At 48.4% G+C, this 22,998-nt stretch overlaps 1 protein-coding gene across 6 annotated transcripts in view; it reads left to right on the forward strand.

Annotated features, from left to right (window-relative positions):
* CASZ1 (castor zinc finger 1) overlaps positions 1 to 22,998 on the forward strand; it is a 258,564-nt gene that overhangs the window by 210,874 nt on the left and 24,692 nt on the right. For 5 of the 6 annotated variants that reach the window (XM_039509271.1, XM_039509273.1, XM_039509269.1 and 2 more), the window contains 7 exons: positions 981 to 1,049; positions 8,996 to 9,086; positions 11,407 to 11,571; positions 14,628 to 14,800; positions 15,604 to 16,472; positions 19,527 to 19,668; positions 21,037 to 21,100. In XM_039509271.1, coding sequence (XP_039365205.1) covers positions 981 to 1,049; positions 8,996 to 9,086; positions 11,407 to 11,571; positions 14,628 to 14,800; positions 15,604 to 16,472; positions 19,527 to 19,668; positions 21,037 to 21,100 — 1,573 coding nt within the window. The remainder of the gene's footprint in view (positions 1 to 980; positions 1,050 to 8,995; positions 9,087 to 11,406; positions 11,572 to 14,627; positions 14,801 to 15,603; positions 16,473 to 19,526; positions 19,669 to 21,036; positions 21,101 to 22,998) is intronic. The other variant, XM_039509272.1, reaches the window with a different exon arrangement.

Here is a 22,998-nt window from a genome sequence, read left to right on the forward strand (position 1 = left end):
TGGGCGAAACTCACGTTCCGACTTCAAATGACCGCTGTGCAAGTTATAGGTGTCCTGCTTTAACCAAGGTGTGGAGCTGCCATGCAGCCATCCGGGGCCCAAGGATGCAGAAGGAAGCCCAGTTGCAGTCCACTCTGGTCAGCCAGTGCTCTAAGAGCAGCAGCCGTGTTTTTAGAAGGCTGGGGCCCAGGCCTGTGGGTCTGTTCTGTGACTTTTTCTCTCTGTTGCTGGAGCCCATCCAGCAAGACGTGCTTTCTGGCTGCGTTTTAAGGAAGATGCCTCTCCGAGCAAATGTGGTGCCTGAGTGAAGTTTGGGTTTGATTTTTAATTACAAAGCCTCATCTGCGGCCTGACTGGTGTGACTGAGTTTGGTGCCCTGTGACAATGAGGGCTGTTGGGGCTACTGGCAGGATGTGTGGAGAATGCAGTGAAAGCCACGTTGTGGAGGCCAGGTTATAAATGAACCCTCTCAAATGGTCACAACATGGATCTGTTCTGTAGTGCAGAGTGGTGCTCGCAGGGCCAGAGTCATGTGCTCTCCAGCGGTTCCACAGTTGGAGTACGTCCTTAAAGTCTCCCTGCTTTACAAACTGGAGCCTTGTAACAGAGCTGGGGCGGTCCGTGTTTTGACTCGGCCACTGGTTCTGTGTAGACAGAGCCAGTGGTGCCTATGTGGTGTTTACAAGAGCATAATTTAAGGGTAGGTCTTCTCAGCCCCTTCAGCAAATGAAATCGAGCCCTGGGGAGAGGAGACCTGCAGGAAGGGAGGTAGGTGGGTTACATTAGCAGGAGTCCAGTGCCCCTAGAAAGAGAGGGCACACGGGCGTGGGGGGAGGTTACACAGGCATATATCTCTCTGCTGCTTACTGTTCCCAGAGCCCTCTGCCCTGGCACCCTCAGTGCTGCATGAGAGACAAGGAGCTTGGACTGTGCCCTGACACTGCCTGCTAACCAGCTCTGCCCTGTGTGTTTCTCATTAGGAACGGATTACCCACTGACAAACCAGCTGTCACCGAAGATGTAAATATTTACCAGAAATATATTGCCAGGTAGGCAAATCCCTTGGCTTTCTTGGGGAGGAGGCTGGGTGGGAGGGGGCATGGGATGGAGGGGGGGGTCTTGTCTGTCTGTCCGGGTGAAATGTATAAACCAGTCATGGACACTGAGTCTTCCATTTCCCTCCGACATCCACACTGACTCTGTTCCCCCCTCTGGACAGCAGTAGCTGGGGAGGCATGCAGGGAGCTGAGAACAAACCAAGGCTCCACCCCCATGAGAGTTCTCTTCTCCCCACACCCCTTAGCTAACCCCATAGAGCGTGGAGAAGTGTATCGGGGCAGAGGTTTGGGCCTTAGTCCAGTGCCTTGTCTCCTGGCTGACATTCTGCAGGCCCCTTGGTGTGGACTCCAGCTTGTATCCCCTGCCCTGTTCAGCGTCTGGAATCTCAGTGCTGGGGTGGGTCACACCAAGCAGTTCTTTGGGGACCCACCTCAGAGTTTGAATGGGGTCACATGTGAAATGAGCTTCTGAAGGGCTCAGCGTCAGCCCAAGTAGATGTAATAAAAATCACAGTTCAGACGGCTTGGCAGCTTCTTCACAAGAGAAACCCAGCACTGGATGAGGGTGCAGGATGGAGCAGTGTGCCAGAGCTGGACCAGCAAGGGGGTGCTGCAGGACAGGAGTGAGGGGCATTGGCAGAGCTCTGGGGGAAACCCAGGGCTGGAACAGCAGAGGGAACTGGTGCAGATCAGGAGTGAATGACATTGGCAGAGCTGGAGGGAATGTTTGCACAGTACCTGCCTATGCTATCCTTGGCCCTAGACCATGCCATCAGCCCCTGACCCAAGCCTGATGACTCCTCCCTTTCTGCTGCCAGGGAGCCAGATCTGAAAGCAGAGGACCTTGGGTGGCACAAGAATTGACATCCTTCAGGGGAAGCAGCCAAACCAACCTCACCTCAAGAAATTAAAGCAAAAAGGTTGCTCCTGTCAGTGCCAGGGTGTCGAGCCTGCAGGGAGGCTCCCTGGCGTGGGCCATGGGTGTGGTTAAACAGGAATGGGGAGCTCTCCCTTGAGCTGAGGAAGAGGGAGAGCTGTGGTGGAGGACTGCTCCCCCAGCCCTGGGAGAAGAAGGGGAGGTGTGCTCCCCCAACCTCAATTACCTTAACCACTGCTGTAGGAGGTGAGAGGGGCATCAGGGAGGGTGAGATGGGAAGACAGGAAAAGACAAGTCCACTGCCAAGTCACAGTCCTCCAGCAGCAATGCCTCTGGCTGAGACTGCTGCTCACCTGGCCTAGGGAGAACTGGGGACCAAGTCAGAGTTTTAGGCCCAGGTTTGCCTAGATGGAGGCAGAGGGGGGCTGATAAGAGCTGCAGTTGGCTCCTTCCCTGGGTACCAAACCTCCATCCTCTGTCGCTGCCAGCAGCTGTGCAGCGTTGAGGGGACAGTAAGAAGCTGGAGACAGAGCTCCTCTCAGCTACACTCCGTGGAGAACAGTGTGGTTGCGCTGCATAACAGAGAAGAGAATTCATCCTTTTATCCCCGGGTTCTCCCACAAGCAAAGGACCCCTTTAAGCACCTCCCCTCCTCGTCCCCTTTTTCCCCAGGCTCAGACAGTTCACCCAGGGAAGCCTATAAGACAGCTTTGGGACACCACTTCCTGCACAAAAAGCTTCGCAAGCTGCCCGTTGGCAGCCCGGCCACTTCCCTTTAATTTACATGTGGTTTTAAAAACTGTTTAAAGCTTTAAAATAAGCGGGGGGAAGGGGGTGCTGGGACGACAGTGTGTCTTTGCTGCACAATTAGCTTAATGAGTTTGCCAAAGCCATTGCCAAAAGCTGCCCAGGGATAATCCATTGTCTCACACAACAAAAGAAAACCACATACTTAGCTAGTTTGGGCTGGGTTGGTTTTTTTCCATCCTGTATATTTATAATTTTTTTTCTGTGGTATTTTATTTTATTTTATTGTATTTTATTTATTAGTGCCTGAGCAGATGGTACTTCTGGCAGCTCTTGCTTAAATATTTATTTCTGTGGGTATCCCCCTGCCTTGTAATTGAGGTGGGGGGTTTTCCTCCTCCTGTCACATCATCGTTACAGGGTAATGAGTCTGTAAACACTCGCTAAGCACGCTGACGACTTTATTTATTATTTTTATTATTATTTATTTATCTTGGTGTTTCTTGCTAACTCTTGCCAGATCTGGGACTGGCTCCCGCTGGCAAAACAAGGGAATGAAACAAAATGTGGGGAAAGAATGTGTGTGTGCATATGTATCTGTGTGTGCAAAGCGCATCTGTTTGCAGGTAGGTGTGTGTGGAATTGTGATGGAGTGCACATGTGTGCATATGTGTGTTTGCACATAAGTGTGCACGGAATTGTGTGCATGTGGATATGAGTGTGTTGTAAATGAATGTGTGCTCTTGTAAATTAACGGGGGTTGAGTGGGCATAAGTTAGCAGGTGTGCACATGTGTGCATGAGTGTGCGTGTAAGTTAGTGTTTGGTGTGTAAGCTTTCCTGTTTTGAAAAACTAAACAGATGCTGTGTGTTAAAAATTAATTGCTTTGAACTGTTGCAAGTGTCAGAAAAAGCAGAGGATGAATATAACCCTTTAGGAGCCTAACCTTTTAATATTGAAACATAGCGACAATTCTGCCTGTCTGTTCACTTGGCCCTCGTTTCACAAAACAGAGACCCCAAAACACACTGTACCTCAGAGTGCCATGCCTTGGCCATCCCCCAAAAGAGCCCACTTATCCAATGAGTTTCCCACCCCACACTCTCCCCATCCCCTCCCCCTATTTCAGACACACAAACACTTCTGTAGCATCATCAACTCCAGAGTGGAAGGAGGCCAGGAGTTTGAAGTGCCATCCCCAATATTACTACAGCACTTGTCTGGCTCCTTCTCTTAAAGCTGAGCCCATGAGTTCCTCCTGTCGCTGCCTCTAGTAACTCGTGCCATATGTGGGATTCCTTTAGTGCCTGGCCCTTTCCTAAGCTTTAGTCAGCATCCCTGGTTGTTGCTCAAATAGCCTCACGGGCAGCTCTGTTCACTTGTGAAGTGCATGTATCTCAGTGAGGTCCCGTCTTCATCTCCTCTCTGCCCCACAGTGCAGATCGGCTTCTCCAGCCCTGCATCTCACTCGTTATCCTTTGTTCTCCCTTCCCCATCTCACCAACAGGGTAGGGACGAAATGTTCCCTATGAGCAGGGTATCCCATAACTGTGGTATTTCCTACACCTTCCTCTGAAGCTACTGGTGCCAGCCACTGTCAGAGACAGGACTCTGGACTGGATGGACCTATGGGCCTGATCTATTGCAGCAGTTCATGTGTAATGACAAGGAGGCCAGGTCTGCAGTCACCTTTCCAGTCCTAGTCTGGCAAGTCCCCTTTAGATAGGGCTGGCCTCATTTCTTCTCCTTCCTGTTACATGCCTTTGTTTGCAGCCCAGCATCATTGCTTGCCTTTTGGTTTGTTTCTCCACTGCTGCTAAGGTTTGTTCCAATTTCTCAATCACCTGTTCTGGCGTGATCCTGATTTCCTGCAGTATTTCTTCTCTGTCCCCTGGGAAAGGCATGTCTGCTTCTGGCATCTGTCCCCATCTCCCTTTGTGAATGCTGAGGCAAAGAAGTCATTTAATTTTTTAGCAGTGTCTATCTCCTCTGTCAATTAAGTCCCCTTTCCATCTCCTGAAGGCCCTGCTGTCTTCACAATTGACCTCCTCTTCCTTATGTACTTCAGAAATGCCTTATTTATTGCTGCTCTTTGCCCCGGCTCCCTTTCATCCTCCAACTCAGCTTTGCTGCATGGTCTGGCAATCTGAAACTTTTGGTTCTTTAATCCCCCTTCCTATCCTGTCCCCTTATCATTCCTTCCTGCACCCCCTCCTCCATCCCACCTACCCCTTTGTTTTACCCTTCATGCCTTTCTGCCCTTTCTTGCTTCTCTCTCATGCCTTTTCTCATGTGCAGTCCTAGTCCTAGTCCTGGGTGACATGTGGAACCCTTGAGCAGATGGTAATTTATCTTTGAATGTTTCCTCTCTGAGTCCCCTTCCCTCCACTGCTTTATCCCTTTCAAGCAATCCAGCTCGTCCACGTTCCTCCACAATATGCTCAGTAAAATTCATTGTCTTGATTATCCCTTTTCCAGCTCTTCCCTTATTGCCAATTACAGATCTTTCGTTCTTTCATGTGCTCAGTTGTAATCTGTGGAGCAGCTGCTGGTGGTCTGCAGAGAGCTGGCTATGTCACTTGGTGCTGACTGTTCCTACTTATTTCCCACTGCTAACTTGCACTAAAAGACAGCCCAAAATACACGTGTACCCTCCTAATGCTACTTTTCTTTGGAAGCAATTGCTGTAACTGCCACGGGGATGCTTTGCAATTGCGAATGATAGGTAGTGATCTGTTCTGTTGTGACTGAGAGGAGACATGTCCACGGGACAGTCTTTCAGCTGTCTGTGTCGTTTACCTATAGAATTACAAGTATCTTCTCTACAGGTTTGTCTACAAGTATCTTATCTGATTTATCTCAGGTATTTTTTTCTACCAATCTAGCTGTTATATCTATATCTATCCATCAATCTGTCCAGCTGTCTAAGGTATCTATGGTATCCATTCTCTGTACTGGTATCTATCTAATACACTGACTCTTAATCTTTTCCATCATGTGACACCCCTCCCCCCCCAGTTCAGTCTAGCCATACATAAAGGGAGGGTGCTTGTGACCCCCTGGATCTGATTGAGACCCCCTAGGGGGGTCATGACCTCCAGATTGAGAGCCTGTGATCGATCAATATATCTATCTATTCATCTATCATATGACATTTCTTAAGCTCTCATCACTGTAATATCTAGGTTCCAAATACATAATTAAGAATATTAGGAATCATATTAATTTTTCCTCAAAGAAATATGCTCTCTTACCCCTCCCTAGATGCAGGCATTTTATTTAATGGGACATCCATGTTTTAGTCTCTCTCCTCCTTTCTTATGTCCCTTCTCAGAAATGTGTCAGCAAGCCACAGCTTCTTGTGCTGTACAACACTCCTGGTGCTTCCTAGGGCCCCTGGGATTCCAACAGGACACCAGTTTAAAGTGGCAGCACAGCAGTTGTGAGGGCAGAGAGGTCCACAACTCTATCCATCCCTCAGTCATTTACTCCCTTCCCTTTTGGTGTAGCCTATCCATACTACAGCAAGTGCCTGCTGGACCCTGCACCCCATTAATACTCTGACTCGTTGTCATCTGTTGCGACAGCCAGAAGGCATCTTAAGCTCATGACTATGCACCCAATTTTTTTCATATCAAGTCACTGCCCCCCACCAGCATCTCTCCCCTGTCTCTCTTTTCTTCTTCCCTCCCCATGGGTGGGATTTTCACCCTTGCTTTTCCCTGGCTCTTTGATAGTTCCCATCTTTACCATCCCCCATGTACAAGCCCATCCTCAGCTTCTGCCTCTGAGAGTGTCACTGTGCAGTTCTCTCTCCCCTCCTGGAGCCAGCTGATGCACTTGCCATCCAAAATGGACCTGGCGTCAGACTTCTGTTCCCTCACATATCACATCATGTGGCAAATTTCCCTCCTGGAGCCATTGCCCAGGACACCCTGGGAGAGTCCATTGAACTTCAGTAGAGATAAGTGCAAAGTGTCCTGTGCTTAGGAAGGAAAAATCAAATGCACATCTGCAGAATGGGGAATGACTGGCTAGGTGGTAGTACTGCTGGAAAAGATCTTGGGGTTCTAGTAGATCACAAATTGATGAGTCAACAATGTGATGCAGTTGCAAAAAAGGCTAATATCATTCTGGGCTACATTAACAGGAGTATCATATGTAAGACATGAGAGGTAATTGTTCCATTGTACTTGGCACCAGTTAGGTCTCAGCTGGAGACTGTGTCCAGTTCTGGGTGTCACACTTTAGGAAAGATGTGGATAAATTGGAGAGAGTCTCGGAGAGTGCAACAAAAATGATAAAAGGGTTAGAAAACCTGACCTATGCAGAAAGGTTAAAAATACAAGGCATATCTACTCTTGAGAAAAGAAGACTGAGGGGGGACCTGATGAAAATCTTCAATATGTTAAGGACTGTTATAAAGAGGTGATCAATTGTTCTCTGTGGCCATTGAAGAGTAGGACAAGAAGTGATGGGGTTAATCTGTAGCCAGTGAGATTTAGGTTAGATGTTAGGAAAAACTTTCCAACTCTAAGGGTAGGTAAGCTCTGGAATAGGCTTCCAAAGGAGGTTGTGGAATCCCCATCACTGGAGGTTTTTAAGAACAGGTTGGACAAACACCTGTCATGGATGGTCTAGGTTTGCTTGGTCCTGTCTCAGCGCAGGCGCTGGACTTGATGACTTCTCAAAGTCCCTTCCAGGCTGACATTTCTAGGATTCTATGACTTCAGTAGGCTAGCCTGGCATTGTGCCTTTAGAGCATCGGCTAGGACTGTCTCTCCTCTCATGCCCAAACAGAAACTCCAGAGCGACCAGTCACCAAGGAGAGTCACAGAAGGTGGGAATGGAGAGTGTGTGGCTCAGGGCTGGTAGCGGGCTAAGCAGCCTCTCTCTGCTAAGTCACGGGTTCAAATCCTGCCCAGGTATTGACCAGAAGTTGTTGCTACGTGATGACTGTTCTGTGACTCCTGTGATATGAGTTGGTGGGCCTTATTCCACAGCAAGTGTCATAAAACCTACGCCTACTGCCCCCCGCTTTTTGTTGGCAGTCTCAGCAGAGGCCAAGGACTGATTAGACCATGGATACTTCTGTGTTACCCCTGGGGAAGGTCCCCTCCAGGACAACAGGCTGGAGCACAGTGCTTGAGAGAAGCTTGCAGTGCTGCTGCCCTGTTCTGTAGAGAGAGGACTTCAGTCCCCCAGACAGTTGGGCAGGGTCATTAAACACATTCAGAGCACTGGTTTTGCTTCTCCTCAGGCTCTCTGTGGGCACAGAGGAGGCAGGATTTGCCCCCTAGAGAAGAGCCTGCAGAAGAAGAATCACGTGTTTCTCTCGCCCCACTTCCAAAAGCATAAGTAACCCCCATTTATTATCTTGTATTGTGCCGCCGTGAGACACTCTAATTTCAAGTATGCTGCTCTTGGACTCTCAGTGAGGCAGAAGAAAAAATCACCTTTGTTTATGGTGTAGCGGAAAAGCAGCTGCTGGCACCCTGCTTAATTGAAATGCAAATATGGCACATTACAGCTTATGCCCCATCTCTCGCCTGCTGCAACAAGTGGCCTTTGCAATCCTTTAGTCTTTCTGCTCCAAAGGAGCTGAGAACCGCACACCCATCTGCAACCTCTCTGCAGCGCTCAGGCCTTCTCCTCTGTTTTGTCTTGCACCTTGTTCTGGTGTGTTGGCTTTTGCCTGAGAATGGTAGTGCTTTCTTCACAGCTCCAACTACAGCTCCCTCAATCTGATGTCCTAGATTCTGGTCCTCGACTCAGGGCAGGCAGGAATGGGACAGTGGGGGAAGGATGTTTAGCTATGGGTGGAGGGGAAAAATTGATCAGGTTCCAATGGACTTCTTGTTCCAGATCTGCTGTGATTTCTTGGAAAATGACGTGTCAAAACTTTGCATCTCTGCATCCTGAGAGTAGCAGCAAGAGACGCACCCGACTCAGGAGTGATCCAGTGGGGTGGGATGAGAATAAGGTCAATTTCAAAGAGCTGAGCAATGATATCAGCTTGGGATGTAACAATATAAAACCTTGTTAGAAATGGGGCTTCTAACTGGAAGGGGACCCTCTTTCCTTCAGCTTAGTATCACTGAGGAGTTGCATTTTTCCTGGGGACAGAGAGAATAGGAATTTTTGCCTCCAAGGAGTCTCATGTCTCCTCGGTACGCTCGGAGGTGACAGATAGGTGTAGACTGCGCTGCAGGAGGACAGGGAGAAGGCAAAACTTGTTTCACTTGCACCTTGATTTTCAGTCACCATCCTCAGAGAGCATCAGTTTCATTCTTTCTCTCGCTTGTGTTTCCAGGTTCTCTGGGAGTCAGCACTGCGGACACATACACTGTGCGTACCAGTACCGGGAACATTACCACTGCCTCGATCCGGAGTGCAACTATCAGGTAAACAGGGCGAACATGAACTGCCAGAACCCATTGCCTGTCCTTACTGTCAAGGGATACAGCCCACGGGACTCCATCATGAAACAGATCATCTGCTTTCTCCATGTCCTGGGAAGAGCGGGAGATACAATTTGAAACTATTGGAGACAAATTCTGTTCCCAGTTACAACAGCCTAGCACTGCTGAACTCAGTGGTGTTATTCCAGATACACACCACTATAACTGAGAGCAGAATCTAGCTTATTCTAAATCAGTGGGATTCACACCAGTGTAACCAAGAGCAGGATCGGGCTCAGCTGAAGTCAGAGGAGTTACTTCAGATTTACACCAGCGTAGCCAAGAAGATAAATTTGGCTATGTTGTAAATTTGGCCTGAAAATAGGGCATGCTGTCTGTCAGTCTGTCTCTGCGGTTGTCCATGCAACATAAGAGCAGTAGCAGCAACAAAACACCCAATAAGACCAGCAGCAGCCTTGGATCTGTGGTTGGGGAGAGGGTGGGGGAAGGGGCATGTGCAGTAATTGCTGGGAGAATTGCCAGAGTAGCAACATCAAGCCAGCTCTGAGTCATGTGCTGTGTTTGTTTACCCTCTTTCCAGGTCTGTGAGCATGGCTCTGCCATCTCTGTGGTCAGACTGTGGGGGGGGGAATCCCAGAGTTTGCCTCTACTCTGCACCCAGCATGACTCCTGCCCCAGCCCAAGGAGGCACTTTGGTCTTGGGGGAATGACTCTGACCACAGCAAGGGAAACCAGCTTGGTTCCACTCTGTTCGACTTCAGGTTTCAATTAGGGTGACCAGACAGCAAGTGTGAAAAATCGGGACGGGGGTGGGTAGTAATAGGAGCCTATATAAGAAAAAGACCCCAAAATTGGGACTGTCCCCAAAATCGGGTCACCCTAGTTTCAATTGATCAGACTGGGGCTGTTCCTTGGGATGTTGCTAGTGACCCAGAGAGGGACGATCAGATGGAGAGCTCTCAATCACGGCACAGAGGTCTCTGTACACAGAGAGCAGGGAGGACACAAAGGATGGAAAGACAGAAAAACCTATTATTATGATTGGCCTCATAATTATTTCCCAAGGAGTCCAGGAGCTGCTTGCAAAGGAGCTTGGCTGGTCTCACAGGGGAATAAGGATTTAGGCTGCTTTTTAAAATGCAAATTATTTTATGGCTGAGATATAGTTTATAATAAGTAACGCTCTGTAATAAATGGGCACAAATTAACGGTGATTGGCAATGGGAATCCTGTACGTACGCCATGGGAAATAGTACCGCTAGTCTCCGCGGGCTTCCTACTGAAATCCATATCCATATATCCCCTTGCCAATACCAATGGAATGATCAGGATTGATATTATAGGAGTACAGAGTGGAAGCAATAATCATTTGTCTCTTGTAAAGGGAGGCTGGAAAAGTTGCTAAATATTAGAATACAGGGTTTTTCAATCACTCCTCACAATAAATGGCTATTGATTTTTTTTTTAAATCAGATTTCCTTTCACACCTTCACTGTTGAATATCAATGTACGTGGGAAATAAAAATGAAAAGCTTCATATTAAAGGCACTTTGTCTGCATTGATAATGGGGCACCAGTTCCTTAGTTCAAGCAGGCAGAGGATGAAGGGGATGGTCTGGTTGTTCTGGCATGGAACAGGGAGAGTTAGGGTCAATTCTCAGCTCTGCCACTGACTTTCTGTGTGATCAGGGGCAAGTCACTTCTCTCTGTGCCTCCAGTTTCCCCATAAAGCTGGTTTTCTTAATAAAAACCTGCCTATGTCCCGGGGGGTTGTGAGGCTAAAATTCAATGATGTTTGTAGAACACTTGGAGAGCTCTAGATGGAAAAGGCACTATAGGAGAGCAAAGTATCTTTTCCCCTCTTCCTTTTGACATGGATTTAGTAGCCAGTGTCTTGCAAACCCCTAGCACGAGTGATTTGAAAACTGGGATTATTCATTTACAGCAGGTATAGTTCACTGGTTTCCTTTCCAGCTGTAGCAGCTCTTCAGAGAGCAGCAGCTAAAATCATATCAGAAGAATCATGTTCAAGACTGCAGAAAGCACATCTTGGACATGAGACTATTGTATCTTTCACTCCTGGCTTATAGTTACTGAAACAGTTTGTGTTTGCATATATTGTCCTTTTAACAAAAACCAGACTTCTCCTTTAATCTAACCTGACCCTCATGGGGTGTCAAATGCATTGTATGGCTGAACTGTAAATCTGCAGTGTAAAGGGTTTATAAAGGAAGTTACCCAGGAATACTCACCTCAGCCACCCCTTTCATGTGTGTGTCTCACTTTCTCTCTGTCTCCCCAGAGATTCACTAGTAAACAGGATGTGATTCGGCATTACAACATGCACAAGAAACGTGATAACTCCCTCCAGCACGGCTTCATGCGCTTCAGCCCCTTGGATGACTGCAGCGTATACTACCATGGCTGTCACCTGAATGGGAAAAGCACACACTACCACTGCATGCAGGTAACACAGCTGGACTGGGGAGAAGGCAGCAACGTGGCTGGGGAAAAGATGACAGGGCTGTAGGGAGAATGAAGAACCCAGAGACAGTTGACCGGACCCATTCCCTTTCTGTTCCAAACGTAAAGGATCCTGAAATTGTGGCAACCCAACACTTGCCTTTTAGGGAGGACAGGAGCAGGGCCAGCTCCAGACCCCAGCGCGCCAAGCAGGCGCGTGGGGCGGCATTGTCCCGGCAGGGCGGCATTTCGCTCCGGCGGACCTCCCGCAGTCATGCCTGCGGGAGGTCCACCGGAGCCCCGGGACGAGCGGACCTGCCGCAGGCATGACTGCGGCGGGTCCCCTCTTCCCGCGGCTCCGCTTGAGCTCCCGCAGGCATGTCTGCGGCGGCTGCGCTGGTCCCGGGGCTCGGACGGAGCTCGCGCAGGCATGCCTGCGGATGCTCCACCGGAGCCGGGACCAGCGCACCCGCCGCAGACACTTCTTGCCCCGGCCGCGGGACCGGGGAAGGGCGGCGCAGGGCGGTATAATTTCTAGAGCCGCCCCTGGACAGGAGCTTCTCCTACAGCAAACTGTTTTAAGGGAGAACTTCCAAGTAGCTTAAATGTAGCCTCTCCTAGTCCCTTCTGGTTCAGTCACCTCTATGTAGAATCTATATCCAGTTTGCATGGACCTTCTCCTGCCAAGCATGATTCTGATCTGTAAGAAGGGCAACGCTCTGGTTTTGGGTTGGCAGGGCCGGGTTTAAGGTTTCTCCTCTGTTCTGTACCTGACTTATCCACACAGATGATCCCTTTCTGTGGGACTGGTAGCAGGACAAGTGGTGAAGTCTCTCTAGAGTGCCACTTCCTGTGCCCAAACAGATCATCTGACCTGGCACAGCTTCCCTTGATATAAGGCCTCTCTCTACACAACATCTGTCCTTTAGCACTGGATTTAGTTCCTTTGTAGCCAGCTGCTAGGACAATCCAATATTAATGGTCCTCAGTTTGAAGCAAACCTCAGCTCTGCTTTCCTCACCAGCACTGCTAGAGGAGAAGTTCTGAGAGATATTGGGCATTACGTTGGGAATGTGGTTAAATTTCAAGAGCAAATGGTTTTGACAATGGTGTAACAGGAATTGGAATTACCACATAGACAGAACTTTCAGCTCTTTGTCCCTTTCTAGCCCAGAGGCAGTTGGAACTCTGGTTACTTTATCCATCTCTTAGAGTGGGATCAGCCCTGAAGCAGGGTAGGAATGGGGATACACCGAATCAGCGCCTAAAACATCGCTACACCAATGTGCAATGGAATTTTTAAGCACACAGGAAATAATCAAACACCCTCATAAGTTTTTACTACTCTAAAATCCCACTTCCTGGATTATTCTACAGTCATACGACTCCAATTCAGCAAAGCAGTTAAGCATGTGCTTAAGGCCGAGTAAAGCCAGAGGGTCTTAAATTCATGCCCAAATGCTTTATTGAATAGGGACGGACATATTTAAGTCAAGTCAGCTTTTGACGTCAATGGGACTTAAGCACAAGTTTAATGTTAGGCAGGCACTTAAGTGCTGTCCTGAATAGGGTTGGACGTAAGCACGTGCTTAGTGTTTTGCTGAAATTGGGGCTTAATTTGGGTCTCTGCTATGGACATTTTAATGCTATTTCTCCTGTATTTTCCTTGTGCAGTTTCCTGCTGAGTTGACTAGGATGGGAATTATTTAATTTTTAAAGGGCAATCAAGATTACTCAGTCTGCAGCCACTCCGAGGTTCAATAAAGACCCCTATCTAAGCCTCTATATAAGGGCAATTTAGCCCCGTGACCACTCCCTTCCAGAAAGTCAATGACCATGTAAGCAGTGTCTTACAGGAAAGGTGTCAGAACATAAACTTGCAATTAAAATGAATATTGCTTAAATGGCAGGATTTGTGCCGTCCGCCTCATGTTTTTTTTTTCTTTATGTCCATAATTGGTGTGGATAAAATTCAGTTAGTTGTTTATATAAACTGACATTTTTTAGGCTTTAACACCAAGAGCCGCATTGCAAATTATTCCTAAGGAGGTTTTTGTTTAATTCTTTTTTTTAATGCTGCACAGGGTCTGTTTTTTTTCAAGGTGTCAGCGTGGAGAGAGAGAGGCTCTTTTATATTGGAAATAGCTGGAGATCCTTTTTTTTTTCCCCCCCTGGATATTTGTTATTGCCTGTTTGAATCAACCTGGGCTGAACTGAGAGGTGGTGTTTTCGTTCTCTTCACTTCTGAGATGGTGCAGGCATTGGCACACACTGTGCAAAAGAAGAAAGGGAAAAAATAAAACCCGCTGTCAGCAGCTCAGCAGGGGTGATGGTGTTTTCAGATTCCACTGGTTTTTTACTCAATATGGCAAAGTTGCCCGCTTTGCCCGGGGGCAGGCAGGTTTTCAGCATTCCGTTCTCATCACACCATTCCCACTCGCTGCAGAAGGTTAAAATCATTGAGCAAACAATGTTGGGGCGTGATGGGGAAAAGCCACCGGTTCCTGGTGACCAACTGACTGGGATTTCCACTCCGGTCTGTGACTAGCTAGAGTAGAACTGACCCTAGAGCTGTGTCCAGCTTGCTCTCCACCACCTCATCTCCCAGAGAGAGAAAATGAATAGATGAGTAACCACCAGTACAGTGCTCAACAAGTAGGTGAAGGGCTGGAGTAGAAGCCCTAAGTCTCTCCAAATCTTCCCAAGATGACAATGGGTCATGACAGTATTTGTCATTCTGTCCAGCTCTTTTCAGGAACAGGACCCTCCCCGCCCTGTCCCTGAGCAGTAGCCTTAATCTCTCTACATCTCCCCCAATCCTCTGCCTCCTTCTCCTGTTCTAATTGTTTCATCCCCATAGACTCAGGCTTTTCTTAGACTCTTTGTAGCATCAGTCCTTAGGTTGGCAACCAAAGCGATGACTCAGTACTGAGGGGAAATGCACAAATACAATTAAAATATCTCTGTGTTGCTTGTGTGTTTATTACTGCTGGTACTAATAATAAAGCAGTAGGCTGCTGCTGGGATGGTTTGATGTCTCTTTCCCTTGGTCCTGGGCAGGTGGGCTGTAACAAGGTCTATACCAGCACCTCTGATGTGATGACCCACGAAAATTTCCACAAGAAGAACACACAGCTGATCAACGATGGGTTCCAGCGGTTCCGAGCCACAGAAGACTGTGGCACTGTGGACTGTCAGTTCTATGGGCAGAAAACCACTCACTTCCACTGCAGGTGAGATGATGGGGGAGGGCAAAAATCCTACCTTATTGATGCACATCTGCTGGCCTCCTTCTGAAAAGTCATAACCTGAGGATTATACACAGTGGGGCAACCTACCAGGAAGGCCTTTCTGGATGTGAACCTCCCAGGCATCTTCCTGAAAGGACATAAACTCCAGAGTGGGTATAATCTGGAGAGAGCTCTCGTGGTAGGAGACACCCTGATCTCTCCCTGATGAATCAAGGCAAGTATGCCCATTGGGAAATCTATGATAGAAATCTCTCAGGAAAGAGACCACATTAGCTTTGCTTGAAAGGTCATCATTGAGGGGTACTGTTCTCTCTAGAGACCAGCCATCCAGCTGTCCTAGTTTAAGGCCAAACGCTGCTTTCAGTTACTTGAGTGCCCTTCCAATGACTCCATTGGGCACCCATACCTTTTGGGAGAAAGTAAAGGTACAGCTAGGGCCTATTTTTATGTCTAGGAATGACCCTCAGTCTGCCTTGGGCTTGTGTTCTGTTTGGGATGACTGGTGGGCAGGGCTGGATCCCTGCCTCTATTGTGTTGGCTAGTCTTCAGAGTGGGGGCATTATCCCAGCTCTCGTACTTGGTCGCATCCTTGCTTCCCTTGGCTGGAAAGACCCTTCTTGGTGCATCCCACGCCAACTCTAAGAGGGGCCAAGAGGCCTCTTGCTATCAGGGGTCAGTACTTTATACTGATCCCAAACCTCATCCCACAGAGGAGGCAAGTGATGCGGCAGCCCCGTGGTGCTCCCAACTCATACAGCCTCCCACCCTCTTCTGTGCCCTTGTAGGCGACCCGGGTGTACGTTCACTTTCAAGAACAAGTGCGACATCGAGAAGCACAAGAGCTACCACATCAAGGACGACGCCTACGCCAAGGACGGCTTCAAGAAGTTCTACAAGTATGAGGAGTGCAAGTACGAGGGCTGTGTCTACAGCAAGGCCACCAACCACTTCCACTGTATTCGGGCGGGCTGTGGCTTCACCTTTACCTCCACCAGCCAGATGACCTCTCACAAGCGCAAGCACGAACGCCGGCACATCCGCAGCTCGGGGGTGTTGGGCCTCCCCACCTCCCTCTTGGGAGCCAAGGATAATGAGCAGGAGGAGTCCAGCAACGATGACCTCATTGACTTCTCCGCCATGAGCTCTAAGAACTCCAGCCTGAGTGCCTCCCCTACCAGTCAGCAGTCTTCCGTCTCCCTCATCATCCCGGCTGCGCCTTCTTCCGCTGCTGAGCTTGCCTCCTCTCAGGCCTGCAAGCCCACCAACAGCATGCCACCGGCCACCAAGATCTCCGGCCTGCTCTCCCAGGCCCTCCCCAGCAATATACCTTTGGCCCTGGCGCTCGCCAACTCAGCACTTCCCGGAACGGCCAGCTCCTACTTCCCCATCATCCCCAGTCGGGTCTCCACGCCACATCCCACCAGCTCAGCCAATCTAATGACTGCTGGTTCCTCCAGCACCAATCCAACATCCTCTACTGCTGCCAATTCCCCCTCCCAAGCCGTCTCAGGGTCCAGTGAGCCGACAGCCACCTCTTCCCCAGGTCCAGCAGCATCCATTATGGAGAGGATCTCCGCCAGCAAAGGATTGATCTCACCCATGATGGCCAGGCTGGCAGCGGCGGCCCTCAAGCCATCTATGGCGCTCGAAGCAGGTGAGTTCCCCAGCCCTCCCATCACACTGGAGCTGGGTAAAAGGTGGGAGAGTTGGAGACGTCTGATTTGGAGAGAATGGGTCTATTCAATGGGCCACCCACTGGCAATAGGGAGGTTGTACAAGAGCATTGCTGGGAGAAGCGATTCAGCCATGTCCAGTTAAAGCATTGGGTGCCAAGGTGCAGTGTTGGCTTTGGGGGTTTCTTTGGAACCTGTATGTCTTCACGTAGCCAGGAGAGCAGAAGCTGCTGCCCACACAGAGCCAGGCTCCTCTTAGCCCTGGAGGAGGAGTGTTCTCCTGTGTGGTGCCTCCCTCCCCATCTAACTGTAGGCTGGAAAGCAAGGGGCATTTTATTCAAAATGGAAATGGATAAAGAAATCACCGGAGTCCCAGGGTTACAGAGCATACTCGGGTCATGCTTCCTGTGGTCCATCTTGAGGATCCGAGCATTGGGTCTTGATGGCAGCCTTGTCCTCCCCTCCTTCCCACAGGAGAGCAGGGTGAGTCAGACCCAGCCGATTCTCACAGCCCAACATGGAGCTCCCTCCCTACTCCCCTCTGTTTCTTGTATATTGGGTGGAGTCATCTGTGCAGATCCTACCGCTCATTGCCCTCTTGCCCCTCAGACTCACTCCCCTCTCTTCCCCTGCCCCCCCCCGCCCCCAGCTGCTTGTGCTGGACTTCTGAACCCCGTCTCTGCCATTTGATTGGTGTCCTGAGCACCAGCCATGCCCCCAGAGACCTTGCCGACATGCACCCCTGATCAGAATCTTTTTCAGTTCATCAGGAGCATCTGGTGAGGTTGAACTTCTGCTCCTCAGGAAAACAGGGCAGGGATGAGGAGTATTAGGAGAGAAACTGGACCTGGCCTGGGGAAAAGGACAGCAGCTAGGACCTTTCATTGCTTGGTCTGTTGCTGTAGCAGGGGTAGTCAGTTATTGTTTGGCAAGGTCCAGATTTCTTGGTAAAGGTACAGTCAAGGTCCAGACGCCAGAGATGATAATAAAAAATAACAATAATAATAAATAAAAAGATTTCAGGGTTCGTTCAAAAGTGCCTGGATTTGACCCGTGGTCTGGCTATTGACTACCTCCGCTGTAGATGATCCATTAAGCATCAAGGGGGCTGTGACTGGGTCGTTTTGCATACGAAAGAAGGCTGCACTCCAGGGAAGGCAGGGCTGGCCTGGAAATGGGGGAAGGACTGTGAAGCCAGTGAAAGGCAGAGGGGAAATGGAGTCAGAGAGGGTTCTGTATCTAGCAGCTTTTCAGGCGAGCGTGAGAGCTGAGCTGCACCGAATGACTCTCTCCCTCTCACCTTGCACCTCTACTGCGGTAATTACAGGACAAACAACAGTGATAGCTCTGGATCTGTGCCAGGAGGTGTGCTCCTGTGAGCCATCCAGCCCACCCAGCGCTCTCTTCTCACTGTGGCTCGTTCTAACTCCCTCATCTCCCTTTTTCTCTTTCTCTCCTTGGCTTGGGGGAGGGGATGAGCTTCTCCCATTGAAGCATCTGGTTGATCCTCTTAGGAACTACTGTGTTGGTTCTCAGATGGGACATTTTACCTTCCTGGGTCTGACAGACAGGTTGCTTTTCCTTCCCTCCCATCCTACCCACACATAGTCCCTTGACAGTCTGCAAGGAACCATGAATCCATGGCAGAGTGGATCCCCCGACTGGGACTAATGAAACCTTTCTTTGCTGCCCTCTAGAACCTAAGTAGACAGTTCATTTGTAGCCATCCCTTTCAGCCAGAATATCTCAGGCCCCTTCCGACGAACAGGGCCAGACTGCTCTTGGTGACACCGCTGTAAATTCAGAGTAACCCAACTGAAAACAATCAAGTGCCTTTGGATTTCCACTGATGTGACCAAGAGTAGGAGCTGGCCTGCAGGCCCCAGCGACATCAGACTCTGCTCCCACAATTCCTCTCTCCCCTCAGGGCATTGAAAACCTTTCCTATGTCTGGTGCCTGAGGCAAGCTGGTTGGGTCTGGGTGTGTCACCTCTGCCTCCTCCCTCCTTCTCAAAAAGAGTCCTTGCTTAATGAAGAAGAGATGAGAGTGATGTGATCTGGTTAAAAGGGGGGAAAAACTTTGAAATATTTTTCCCCTTATTATTAAAATAATTCTTTCCTAAAACACAGAAAGGTCATCGAGGGAACTATTTCTTTTATTTTTTAATAAAATGCCACTTGCTGTCTGAAACAGCTCACCGTCAGCGGTAGTGCCTGAGGGTAAATTAATATTTTAGTCACTTGGGGATTGTGGAAAAAAGCTCAGCGGACATGTTCCTGTCAGCAACTTTTCCCCCCCTTTCTTTATCCCCCTCTTCTTCTTTTTTCTACTTCATTTTTTCTTACTTTCTTCTTTCCCACCATTTTTTTCCTTCCTCCTTTTTTTATTCCCTTCATTTAAAAATTATATATTTCATATCTTTCTCATTTAAAAAATATATATATTTCCCCCTTTCGTTGGGACAACTTGATGGGAGAGAGGTCACGCAGTTTGAACCAATCTGATTGGCTGTCAGCTTCAATAGACCTGACACAGCAGATGTTCCTTCTGGGCATGCTCAGTGGAGGGCCGGAGCGGTCGCTAAGGCAACGGCGAGATTGGGGAATGGAAAGGGGGCTTGACTAGCAGTCGAAAGCTGCCACATTGCCTCAGCATTAACAGAGTCTTTAATAAACGCTTAAGAGGCAGCCCCGCAAATTAGTTATGACAGTTTGTGCAGAGAATCAGGTCTCCCCCACGCTCCTTCCGCTCTTCTCCTTTAAAGGGCCGGTAGCCTGGACAACTTTGACATAATTTTGCAATAATTATCACTTGAAGAATTTCCATGCTGGAGTGGACGTCAGAACCCATCAAGTCAGCCCAGCAATAAACGCTGACCAGCAACCCGGGTGCTTCCCTTCCCCCCACTTGTTTTTTTTTCTTTTCTCCCATTATTTGGTGGTGGTGGTTTAATTCATTTATTTGCCTCCGTCGCCTCTTTCTGACACTAATTCGTGTATTTTTCATGATTCTCTTTGGTCTCTGTCTCCTACAGGGAATGGGCAACTGATGACTCCCGGCCGGTTCAATCCAGTTCAAATGAAGCAGGAGCCCGTGGAGAGTGTGGTGTCCTCATCCCCGGTGACCCAGGATTCCTTGCAGGAGCACAGCCTGGATCTGAGCGTGAAAGATCACGGGTGAGAAGGAGAGGCTGGGATACTCACTGAGGCTCTCAAAGACCATTCTCGCATCCAGTAACACAAGGGAGAACAGTTTGCTCTAACTTGTTTTACCTGTGGCTGCTAACTTGTGCTGAGTCAGAAAAATCTGTACATTGCAAAGTGAAGAGCTTTAGTGTGCCCTGATGGCTGCTTCAACTTCCCATGGCATTATAAGGTGTCTGTCCTCGATGGCATTCTTTGCGCTCATAAACTTCCATTGACTTCACTGGGCCCTGTTTATGGATTGAGAGCCCCTGTAACTTGGAACACATCCTCCCTTAAGTTAGAACACCAACAGGCCTCTGGCCAACCTTCTTCCCCCAGCATAGTGTTTTTGCAACCACCGTCAACACCATATATTTGATTGAAGACTAATGATGTGTCTCCATTAAGTGCCTGATCCAATGCCAGCTGACACCCATGAGAGTATTTCCATTGACTCCAGTGGGCATTGGATCATGGCCGAAGCAAGGAAACTGTTGGAGAAACATCATCAGCATGAAACAGCTGCTTGTCTCGCTCATCCTTGCAGATGTTTAGCACATCCTTACAGCCCTGCAGTTTTTGATAGCCATGTTGGTGTATTCTGGGGCTCATGAAGCACCTATCCAACAGTGCCTGAGAGCAAGAGCTTTTGGGTCATTTTCCAAGAGGGACTGTATTGTGGAATGAATGGCCTTTGTGGGACTGGCTGAACCAGGGCAGCCTGCAACACATGTGGTTTCCTCTCCATGCTGAGGTTCAACCAGGCCTGAGCTAAAGACTTTGTCCCAGTTGTTGTAATCAGCAAGGTCCTGCTAATGCTTGAAAAATACCTGGATTGCCCTTGTGTGTGTGTGTCTCAGACATTGCACCCTAGTACCCTAGACTTTTTTTTGCAGTGCCTCTTCATCTACTATAGAGAGGGCCTTTCTCAATTCACAACTGTCACCCTGTGGTTTTGTTATGGGAGCCCTGAGTGTTCTGTGGCATGTGTGTTTTAACAGTCCTGCCTGGCCTGGGGCAGGACAAAGAGTAAAGCAGAGTGAGTGAGAAATGAGCTAGGTATCAGGTGATGAGGAGGGAGCTGGGCTGGACACTTGAGGTGTGAACTGGAATACTGAATGGCCAAGAGATCCATCTTAGCTCTGGAAGCTTGAGACCCTCTTCCCTTGCATCCTAGCTACCACATAGAACTTGACCTGCCCGAGGGAGAATGGGCATCATCTCTTCCTCCAGATGCAGCAGGTGGGAAGTAGGGGAGGAGGCGGGGAGAGGACACAATTTGAAAGGAGAAGAATTAATCTCAGTGCTCACGGTCCCCGTGCACGTCTTAACTAAACCCTATTGGTTTGTGTGTTCCAGTAATGAATCAAATGGCCACACAGTCTCAGCAAATTCATCTCTTTTATCCTCGCTTATGAATAAGGTAAGAGCCATCCATCAAACGCCTTTCATTCCCCCCACCAAGAGAAATTAAAGCCGCGATGGCAAGGGGGGGGAGATGCGTTTGTTTTTTAATGTTTTGCCTCTAATAAGATGAGTTTGTACCATTTAAATTTTGAGACCATTTGTCATCGGGTATAATTTCAGAGCCCCTGCTTACGAATTAATTTAATGAACTGGCTGAAGAAATATATCGCAGCCCCTGACACTTTTTTTTTAAATCGCTTCTAGACGGAGGAGGGCTCGAAAGAATTTTTAAAAATTGGATTTCTAGAACCTGGCAACTTCTCTCTCTCTTTACAGTTATCTATTTTATTTATTTACTGTAAAACATATGTTTCATGGCGGGCGAGTTTGTTTTTGCAAAAGAGAGCAGAAGAAAAAGACGAAATTACAAGTTTTGAGCAAAAATCATCAATTTCCGCCTTTCTGGCATGAGTAATGGTGTCCAACTGAGCCTGTTCTACCACGCTCTGGAATATTTACTTTAAATAATGCACCGTTTCTTTTTCTTTCTTCCTTAAATTATACATCATCTCAAATATATTTTTCCCTTCCACATGATAAATTTTACTATAGCGAGATTAATTTTGCTACTGTATACAACTGCATTAGCGATCAGGGCAGCCTCTGAGGCACACTTTAATATCCTACTGTGTGATAGGCTTTAGAGGCATAACTACTGCCATCCTCTTGGCTCTGGGCATTATATCCGGCAAGGCTGTATAACCCTAAAGAAAGGGCAAAGTGACTTTGTCTAGTGCTCTCCCTCCTCCTCCCTCTTTTCTTCCATCGGCCTTTTACTCTCCATTTTTTCGTTTTTACTGTATGTCGCTTTTCTCCTCCATTCTGCTTTTTCCTCCATTTGGTTTTCAGTGGTTCCTTTATCACTTAGTTATGCACACGCGCGCGCTCTCTCTTTATACCTTCCTCCCCATAGTCTGTGGTCCTGGATCTGCAGCTCTTACTTCTGAGAGTAGTCCCACAGGTCAGAATCTCCATTGCCTGGCATCTTGAGTCATCCTTAAGGCCCCAGCTTAACTTTAAGTCCCATGGAAGTCAATTGATTTAAGCACATGTTTAAAGTTAAGAACTTGCTTACATGCTTTCCCAAATCAGGCATCTTACTCCTGTGCAAAATAAGTGCAGCATGGGTGTAAAACACTAGTGAATCAGATCGGTATACTTTAACATATGCACAGGGTTAAATGGTGTCATAAAGTGCAAGGCAAAGGAGAGTCTGATCCATTGACTCCAGTGGGACTATTCACAAGAGTAAGGGTTACAGGATTGTGTGTGTCTCTCTCCCACCTTTGTCTGCTCTATAATGTCTCTCTCCTTACTGAGGAATTCTTTCTTTCTTTGTGTGAATTTCTCTTTTAAAAATGCCCTTCCAGGAAATTGAAGTGAGAGCTCCAAAGGTTCCAGAGAAATAAGACAAACTGAATTTCTGACTCCCAGCCTCTAAGGATATGTCTACGCTGCAACTGGGAGCGAGACTCATGCTAGTGGGGCTTGAGCTAGTGCGCTAAAAATAGCAGTGTGGCTGTTGTGGCTCCGGTGCAGACTCAGGCTGGCCACCTGGGCTCAGATCCAGTTGTGACTTGAAATCCTGAGCCACCACCAAAGCTGCAATGTCCACACTCATGCAAGTCTGTCTACCTAGGTTGGGAGGCTCACTCTCAGCGGCAGTGTAGACATAGGGTGAGAGCTGCAGTCTCCAGTTAAGAGATGTATTGTAGCAGCAGTAGCTTCACCTTCTGGGGGTGTTTACAGAGCTTCAGAATAGCCAGGGGTCCCGTAATGTACGGCTGTTCTTATGCAGTTTATTCAGGGTGGCTGTCGGGTTTAGTTAATTAATGTTTTTAAAGGGTTTTCAGA

The sequence above is a fragment of the Mauremys reevesii genome, linkage group 21, assembly GCF_016161935.1.
Source record: "Mauremys reevesii isolate NIE-2019 linkage group 21, ASM1616193v1, whole genome shotgun sequence".
Taxonomy (NCBI): Eukaryota; Metazoa; Chordata; order Testudines; family Geoemydidae; genus Mauremys; species Mauremys reevesii.